Below are 9,693 nucleotides of genomic sequence, written 5' to 3'. Positions count from 1 at the left end.
ACGGGGCAAGCTGTAAATTTAAACAAGTCAGGAGTTTATTTCAGTAAGAATTGTCCCTTACCACTCAAGAGGAACATGGCCCAAGAACTGAGAGTGCCTGTTTTTGAAAAGACAGGTAAATATTTAGGTATCCCTACATAATGGGGACAATCAAAAAAAGAAATTTTTGTATGGATATTAGCCAAAGTAAACTCAAAGCTGGAGGGTTGGAAGGAAAAGTTACTTACCAAAGCAAGAAAGGAAGTCTTGATTAAGAGTGTGGTGCAGGCCATACCAACCTATGCCATGTCGATCTTTAACCTGCCAGTGTCCATCTGCAGAGCAATTGAAAGGCGAATAGCTTCATTCTGGTGGCAAAAATGAGATACAAAGAAGGGGACACATTGGAAGAACTGGGAAGTTCTGAAAAATAGAAAGGATGAAGGAGGGATGGGGTTTAAAGACTTATTACCTTCAATTGTGCAATGCTTGGTAAACAAGCATGGAGATTACATACTTCCCCGAATGCATTATGGAGCAAAGTTTGAAAGGGCATCTATTTTCCTCATGGCGATATATGGACTGCACATAAGGGTCAACGATCATCTTGGGGCTGGTAGAGTATGCTGTTGGGTCAAGACACCATCAAAGCAGATATCAAATGGTTAGTCGGGGGCGGCAAATCAATTAAAATCAGGGAGGATAAATGGTTATCGCAGGGGTTAATAGGAGGACAAGTAAATCAATCGAACCTACCATGGTGGAAGGTCTAATTAACGAAGATTCTCGAACTTGGAATCAACCACTCATTCAACAGCTTTTTGAGGACAAAATAGCAAACGAGATTCTAGCCATTCCCCTGAGTAAAAACTCCAAACCCGATATCAGAGTATGGACAGGTAACAGTAAAGGGGAATTTACAGTGAAGAGTGGATATAACAAGACCCATTCATCGACCATCAAACTAAATCAAAACAAAGCCACTTGTTCATACCAGCCTCCACATACTTTATGGACACAGATCTGGTGTCTGTCAGTCCTACCAAAAATTCGAACCTTTCTCTGGAGCATCTGTCAAAATGTTGTTCCCACAAGGGAGAATCTCTACAAAAGAAAGATTAGCCCAGATCTATTATGTCAGATGTGTTACGCGCAAGTTGAAACCACCGAACATCTTTTTTTTTTTTGCAGGTGGACTAAATAGATCTGGAAAGATAATCGTTTGCAGGGAACGAACATTATGAAACAAATCAAGAGACTTGATCAATGGCTACTAGAGGTCTTCGACTCAAGAAGGAAATTACCTGCTCGGGAGTTCATCGCAGGAGTTCTATGGCAGATCTGGAAGGCTTGAAACTCATGGATCTTCAGAGCAAAGGCTCCCAAACCAGCGGATATCCTCGATCTCGTACAAACCCAGAATATCGCCTTCAGCAGAGGGTCGAAGAACCAGCAAGACCAAAACACAACTCAACACTTACCAGCGAGTTGGACACCACCGAGAAGTCGGGAGATGAAACTGAACATAGATGCGTCATTGCTTCCAGGTGAGTTCCTTTGTTTTGTCGCCAGAATCGCTAGGGATGGAGCTGGGTGCGTCATCGATGGCTTCGCAGCAGAAGCTAGGGTTTCCTCGGCGTCTTACGTGGAAGCTGAAGCAGTTCTACACGGGATATGCTATCTCAAGGACTTAAAGTCGAGACACGTGCAAGACGCCAGAAGTCAAGAAGTTCAATGGACTTGTGAAAGCGACAGCTTAGCGGTGGTGGAATTTGTCATGGGCCGAGCCAAGATACCTTGGAATTTAAAAGAAATTATTCAACGCTACCGAGAAGATATATCCCTATGCAACAACGTTTCAGTAACCTATTGTCCTCGTGATGCAAACAAAGCTGCAGATTGGCTGGTACTCACACATTGAGCAAAGAAGCTTCCTCTAAATTGGGTGCATACACCCCCTCTACCTCTATGGGAAATTTTATGTTCAGATTGTAATCCATCGTTGTGTTCTAAGACTACTTAATCGAATGCATATATTACTTTCGACCAAAAAAAAAAAAGTATGGTGTAGGTGGTATTCATAATTTGGAATCCACCAATGGGAGGCATAGTTGCTGGAATATCTAAAACCACAAACAAAGGAAAAATGGCCCACGGCAATTTGGTACGTTTAAACAACAAAACTCACGTCAGAAAGCACATCCAAAAGAGAAGATTAACTAAATTATCCACTGATTTCTTTTGCATTTTCTTCATAGGTAAAAGGTACAAATGTTAAATTTTCTGCAAGGTCAGATAAGCATGTGATTCTTAAACACTACCGCCGTTAATTTCTAATCTGAGGCGAATTTACAGAGAGGAGAGAACATTATGGGACTGAAGAATCCATACGTGTTCGTTATCTTGATCCAGATTATCCAGGCGAGCATGACCTTGTTCACCAAGGCCGCAGTCAATGGTGGCATGAAAAGCTTCGTCTTCATCTTCTACCGGCAACTTGCCGGAACCATTTTCTTGCTCATGTTGGCCACGATCTTCGATAGGAGATCTGTAACTCAGCTCACGTTCCTCATCATCTTCAAGATCTCCGCTGTCGCTTTCATAGGGTAAGTTCAAAACATTACCTGGAATCTGAGAATTTAAACTCTAATCAGAGAAGTTGGTGATTGTAACTTGAACATTCAAAAGCTTATTCCTTTTCCTGATAATTTTGATGAAACGATACATGTGAATTGCAGTATCACGCTAGCTATGAATCTCTATGGGATTGCGCTCCTCTATATTTCAGCATCACTAGCGTCTGCAACTATTAACTGCGTACCTGTTTCAACTTTCTTCTTCGCTGTTCTTTTCAGGTTCTCCTCTTCCCAGTGACTTGATATGTATTTTCTTGACTCTTTAAAGAGTCAATATTCATATTTTCACAATATCCACTACTTCGTTTCCTAATGCTTTGTAACTCTTGGCACTACTTTGGCAGGACGGAGAAGCTGAATGTGAGGAAAATAGAGGGAGTTGCGAAGCTTGTAGGAATAACAATTTGCATGGGAGGAGTGGCCACCCTTGCTTTCTTCAAGGGACCAATTCTAAATCCTCCTCCTTTTGCCTTCCATAGTGCACATCAGCAACACCACGTTTCATCATCGAGAAGCACAAGATGGATCATAGGTTGCCTCCTCTCGTTCATTTCAGCCTCCTCCTGGGGCTTATGGAATGTTCTGCAGGTAACCCCTAACATTTCAGCGATCTTTTGTGATCATCATCCTTTCAGTTCTCCAGATCATGACAGATATCACAAACGAGAAATATAAGATTTAGAAAATCTGGTTCACGACATTGATTTACTGAGAGATTTATCAGATAATAATTACCCCTCGTCAATAACACACTTCTAGTTTGGCACATTATTTAATAAACTAATTTTGGAGACCAAATTTAGTAAATATTGCTCATCATGAGATGCATTCACGTAAAACATTTCGTGATCTCTCGATGGCTAATACATCTCATTAGGAAGATTACAACAGCAACCATGAAAAGGAAAATACCATCTTCTATGCAGGCACCAACATGGGGAAATTTTCCAATCAGTCCTAAACCTATTGTACATATGTCAATTCAATTATAAACTTTCAATTTTTTTTTTATTTAGTTCAAAACTTTTGTGCAAAGTTCCAATACAATCCTTCCGGCCAAACCAAAAAGACTACAATGGAATTTTGTGGAAAGATTTAAAATTAAATTGGCAAAATTGAAATGTTTAAAACTAAATTAACATCTTGACAATAGGTTTAAACTTGATTGAATAATTTTCCCGCTCAAAACACCTTGCATAAAAGGTTTATGGTAGCCTTATATACATGCACTCTCCCTTGAATGCGACTTTTGGATTGGATTATTCTTGTGCCCCTTATGTTCCATTTCTCTATTACCCAACCTAGGTACTAATATCGCTGGTTGATACAAAAAGCTATTTATCTTTATGGTTTGGATTATTCTTGTGCCCACTTTATAAGGTTTTGAAATGAACTTTCTAAGTATTTAGGTGAAACACTAATTTCGTCTTTTGGGACATAGGAGTTTTAAATTATAAATTTCACTTGCAAACAACAATTGTGGAATCCACTTCATCCTCGTTGCATCTTTTCATCAGGCGTGCATACCTTTTGGATGTTGATTGGTGATTGCATATTTTGCCTAATTTAAACGGTCTTTAGCTGAATTGCACGTTCTAATATGAGTAAATTAGATCATAAAAAACAGTTAACAATTGTGGAATCCACGTCTTCCTCATCGCTTCTTCAAATCTTGATTGCATATTTAGCGTTACTTCTTTTTTTTTTTTGCTAAGTCATGTTTAACAATATGTTAACATTTTTATATTCTTGGCTTATTGAGGAATAATTGTCTAAAAGATCCTAAACTTATTACACTTTGACCAATTCTATTATAAACCTTTCGATATTCCCAATCAAATCTCAAACATTTTCACATTTTATTAATTGAGTCCATTCGAGCAATTTTGGCTAGAGAATGATAATGTGATCACCACCGGTGGTCCAACGTTACATGGCCAGTAATAACATTGATATTTTCTAATATATATTTTTATAATTTTAAGAATATTTTTTTGGCTTTTTTCTTTTATTCTTTTTGGCCTAAGGGCTAGGACATCATTGTCGACTCTAAGCAAGGGACTCACAACCAAGGGTGAGCATGGTCTCGGCGGGTGATTCCAACCTTGGGACTAGGATCCGTCCATTAAGGATTAATTCCAAAAAATTGAAACCGGGATCTACCCATTGGTTTCATGAATCCACCCAAGAACCAAACCGTCAATCCAATCCAGTTCCCGGGTGGGTCCATGGAACCGGTCCCCAATCCCTACAAGTTTGCATTCATTAATAAATATCATGGAGAACGTGTGGCCTTGTATTCAGGTTGAATTGCAAGCCATTAATTTTGATTAAGGATTGAAAACTATAGGGTGGAACAAATAGATAATACTCATTAGTTAAAAGCTTAACTTCTTTTAAGGTCATGGTAGGGTCCTCTTAGGGTTTCTTGACACCTAAAACATGTGGAGAATTAGACTCCACATTAAAAGTCCTAACCTCCACATAAGTTAAAACATTAATTGTTTGATCCATCTATTTTCAACATTAACCTAATCTAATTATGGGAATGGCTAAGGAGAAATCTAATTATACTCTTAAAATGAGCCGTTGGCTCTTAATTTCGTGTCATGACTACAAAGCGCTGCAACATTTATGGACATCTCCAATTGGTTCTCTAATTCATCTTCATTTGTTCATTTTATTTTGATTGAGAAAGCAAGTAAATGGATTATTAGAATAAAAAAAGAGTAGTGGTTAATCATATTACGCACCCAAGAGACAAAATTAGTTAATGATGTCCAATAAATGCAAATATAAATATATGAACATATATATTTGGTCGAAAAACTACAAAATAACTAAGTAATTAAGATGAAATTTCTTTTTAATACATACATACATACATATATATATATATATATATATATATATACCAGTCCGGTTAGGGTAGGTGGGTGGGCGGTTCCATACCTAAAATCGAGAACTGGACTAGTTCCACCAAATTGGAACCAAGAACCAGACTGGATCACTGGTTCTAGTCCAATCCAATTTGATTCTAGGCAGTCCGAATGGTTCCTAGTTTTTTTACACACCCCTACTCATAGCCTTCACCCAGGCCCCATGAGGGCCACGACGACCGTGCAGAATGTCAACAACCACTGCCAACCCTCATGTCAAAAAGAAAAGAAAACAAGAAGAGAAAATAAAAGAAAACATTAACAAACATTATTAAAACTTTAAAAAAATTATTTAAAAATGTCCATGTCGGCCGGCCATGTCATGTATGACCGTTGACAACCACATCGTTAATTTTCAGCCAAAATTAGAATGATGGACTCAGCTGGCAAAACCTAAAAATGTTTATAACGCAATTAGCAAAATTGAAGGATTTAGACATAAATTGGCCAAAGTGCAAAATGTTTAGGATCCTTTGGACAATTTTCCTGCTTATTGAAATCATACTTTGTTTCTTTCCTTTTAAACAGGCTGAAGTATTAAAAACCTATCCATCGAAGCTTCACTTCACATGTCTTCAGTGTTTATCAAGCACAGTTCAGTCGTTTCTCGTGGCAATTGCTGAAGAAAGAGACTTTTCTGAGTGGAAGTTGGCTTGGAATGTCAAACTACTTGCGATCCTTTATTGTGTAAGTGAGCATAAGTCCCTATTTTCTACATTTAGAAATTGAACACGCTAGTGGGCTAAAATTTAGTTGGACCGAGGACAGGTATAGGTTAAGTAATGATCATAGGGAAAATCACAGCGAATGAGTTAGGTTAAGGCCATCCCTTTTTCGGTAATTATCAAATCAAGGGAATCTGGTCCAAAAGATTTTAAATCTATTATACGGTGATCAATTCAATCATAAACCTTTTAGTCGTGTTAACTTAGTCTTAAACATTTTTAATAACTTGTCAATTTAATCATAAACCATTCAATTGTACAAATTTGGTCATAAATATTTTGATAATTTGTCAATTTAATTCTACACACTTTTATGATTTGGCATTTTAGTTCTTTCGATCAATTTAGATATAGATATCAGTGATGTTGTTTGGTCTTGTCAGCTTTGACCATCCGATGGGACATGGTCAATTGATAATTTTTCCAATTTTCTTCTTTATTTTCCTTTTCTTTTCGTTTTTGTTTACTTTTCTTTTCATTTTCTTCTTTCCCTCCACTTGGGCCTCGTCAATGGTCTGCACAAGTCACTAGCCTCAGGCAAGGGCTGCCTGCACTGATAGGCTTACTTAGTTCAACACAGCCACCGCCATGACTCCTCCTATCCACCATGTGCTGCTGTTGCTATGTGCTGTTGTTGCTTCTTTGAGGACCATCACCGACCTCATAGCCGAGGCCGACAACAGTCACTGTGCCTTGGTTGAGGCCACCAAGGCTAAGCATTGATATAGAGGTTGCGTTGCTTGCGCGCCTGTCGCAGAGGCCTGCAGCTGATCGTTGCCGCAAGGGGTGGGCTCAAGTCGAGCTCATGTGGCCTTATCATTGCGAATGACGAACGGTCTTGCCACCGACAAAGATAAGGAGGTAGTGGAGAGGGGGCATGGGTGGCGGGCAAGGCGAGCGTGTCATTGTTGGCATCAAGGTCGAGTTGTGGCGTCGAGCAGTGGCTCCAAACTGTGGGGGTCATTCTCGATCGTAGCTGTATTGAGCTGGTAAGGATAGAGAATGGATGAGGAAAGAGAGTTGCGGGCGGGGGGTGGGGGGCGGGGTTTGTGTGTAGATTGATGTGCATTAGAAGTGAGCATGTGAGACCGTCCAAATCGAGAGGGGGAGGGGGGTGGGGGGGCGGGGTTTGAGTGTAGATTGGATGTGCATTAGAAGTGAGCATGTGAGACCGTCCAAATCGAGAATGGGAGGGGGTGGGGGGAGGGGTTTGAGTGTAGATTGGATTTGCATTAAGGGAGAGCATATGAGACCGTCCAAATCAAGACCGCCTAAACCAGCCAATTTGGTCTGGTTCCAGAGGGTTCGGTCTCTTCCCGCCCATAAAAACTGAACCGGTGATTTTTTGTCCGATTCCTGGTTCCCGGGGAACTGGATTGGACCGACTCTATTTTTAAAAATAATATATTTTTAAATTTCTTAAAAATAACAACAAACCCTAAAATAGTCTCGACTTTAGTATTTTTTTAAATTCTTAAATTTTTTTTTGTTTTGGCTAATGGATCTTTTCCCAATCCTAGGACCATCTAGTTCGGTCCTCAGTCTCAAAAATTGGGAACCGATTCTTGTTTCCTAGATGGGACCAGACCAAACCGATGATCGATCATCCCTAATGTGCACAAGGGAAAATGGGTCATTTTAGGGTTGGGATGATACAAAATTGAAGATTTTCAAAAGTGATTGAGTTATGTGATGTCAAGAGCAAAGTTGAGGATGATTTTTATGATTATCCCTTTCCTTTTTATACCCAAAAGCAAGTAGAAGAAATTTGTCCCTACCAAGGTACCCTTGAGTTTGCAAAAATTGAGAGATAAAACATGTGGACCTATTAAATGAAAAATCAGAATCGACTCACCAAGTAGAAGTGGAGTCCTTGGTGTTCCATACTAAATTTTGTTGTCGGCAGTAAGCGGAATTATATACTGATATCTAACTTCCCATGTGATACGACAAGATCCTAACAGATTTTTTTTAAGCCAATCAAATTGTGTGCAAATTGTATACTTTCATTGCAAATACTATATATAATTTTTACCTGCGCCATCAGGGAATCATTGTCACTGGAGTTTCTTTCTACCTACAATCATGGGTGATTGCAATGAAGGGACCAGTATTCTATGCCATGTTTATACCCCTGAATCCAATCATAACGATGATCAGTTCCATGTTCATCCTGGGTGAGAGCATATATTTTGGGAGGTAAACTTTATCCTATCCCTGATGGCATCACCTCCAATAGTTGATTTTAATTGTACAGGGCTACACGCATGAGAGAGAGAGAGAGACAGATACAGGGAAGGAAATCCTCCTTAAATACAATTTAGAAACTCTGCAAAAATAAGAAATAAATCAAAATTCAAATACAAGATTAATGACGTTAAGCAGTATAATCAAGCTTTCGGTCTTCTTCAATTCTTTATGGTATGCCAATTTTCATTTGATTCGGACTTTTTAAACTTATGTAGATTGTTATCACAAACATGAGCACTGATCAAAACTTTGGATTAATTGTGACTAATATGACCTCATGTTTGGTTTCTTTATCAGCATTGTTGGCGAGATAATGTTGGTAGTAGGCTTGTACAGTGTCTTATGGGGACAAAAGAATGAGCAAAATCTAGCCATCGAAAGTCCCTTACCAGTTCAAGCTGAGAAGATATGCATAAATGCAGAAGATCAGAAGCATGAAAATGCTTAAACTCGTCATTTAGCAAAATGAAATTTGACTTTTTCATATTATTGGCTGTCTTGTTGAACATGTAATGATTTTTATCTAGTACATAGTATGTGGCACTCACTCATTATATGTATTTTCATTACGTTGTGTTACATCGGATATCACACTTCATCTCTGTAGATGTACATAATTCTTGGCGAGCTTTTCTTCTTTTTAAATAACTCGGGTGACAACAATTTTATGGAGAACATTGTTAATGAGTATGGGCTTAAGTTACCTGGAGGCCCAAAGGGTGAAAAACTGGAGTTTTAGCCCTCTCAGCCCACAAAATCTTAGCCACTTGCTTGTGCTCATTTCTCCATTTCGAAGGCCATGGTTCTTGATCTTTGCTGTCACCCTCTGTTTGCCTCTTCAATTTTATATAGCCACACTTCAATCTTAGTCCAAATTCCAATTTCAGTGCGAAAAAGAGTGTCAAAGTATTTGAATATTAAATTATACCTTCATTTGACAGCTTAAATTTTAAAAGTAATCAACTATGGTCACATAAAATATTCACACAACCATGCCTTCTTTCCGTTTATTTAAATCTGTTAAGTAAGACAACAACCCTTTCTTTTTGTAAGAACTCTCTTTGTTTTTCTAATCGTTTTTCTCATCGCATGCAGGTTTTGGTGACATAAAGAATTATTTTACACTATGAAAGAAACACATGTATAAGGATTGATTGAGTGATG

The 9,693-nt window shown here is 38.7% G+C and overlaps 1 protein-coding gene across 1 annotated transcript; it reads left to right on the top strand.

The window, feature by feature from the left end:
• The first annotated feature begins 1,492 nt into the window (after positions 1-1,492).
• LOC104420170 (WAT1-related protein At5g64700-like) lies at positions 1,493-8,977 on the top strand. The gene is made up of 7 exons (XM_039302292.1): positions 1,493-1,885; positions 2,392-2,585; positions 2,718-2,834; positions 2,960-3,203; positions 6,083-6,241; positions 8,327-8,478; positions 8,827-8,977. The coding sequence occupies exons 1-7, from the start codon at positions 1,493-1,495 to the stop codon at positions 8,975-8,977; spliced, it is 1,410 nt and encodes a 469-aa protein (XP_039158226.1).
• Positions 8,978-9,693: the final 716 nt, after the last annotated feature.

Source organism: Eucalyptus grandis, chromosome 9 (assembly GCF_016545825.1).
Source record: "Eucalyptus grandis isolate ANBG69807.140 chromosome 9, ASM1654582v1, whole genome shotgun sequence".
Lineage (NCBI taxonomy): Eukaryota > Viridiplantae > Streptophyta > Magnoliopsida > Myrtales > Myrtaceae > Eucalyptus > Eucalyptus grandis.
Note: the sequence above shows the minus strand (reverse complement) of the source record. Positions and strands in the feature narration are given on the sequence as shown.

What these genes read in the sequence shown, in the direction of transcription:
- LOC104420170 (XM_039302292.1), top strand. Translation starts at nt 1,493, where the DNA reads ATGAAACTGAACATAGATGCGTCATTGCTTCCAGGTGAGTTCCTTTGT. An exon ending in TCCGCTGTCGCTTTCATAGG is followed by an intron (nt 2,586 to 2,717) that starts GTAAGTTCAAAA and finishes TGTGAATTGCAG; the next exon opens with TATCACGCTAGCTATGAATC. An exon ending in TACTTGCGATCCTTTATTGT is followed by an intron (nt 6,242 to 8,326) that starts GTAAGTGAGCAT and finishes CTGCGCCATCAG; the next exon opens with GGAATCATTGTCACTGGAGT.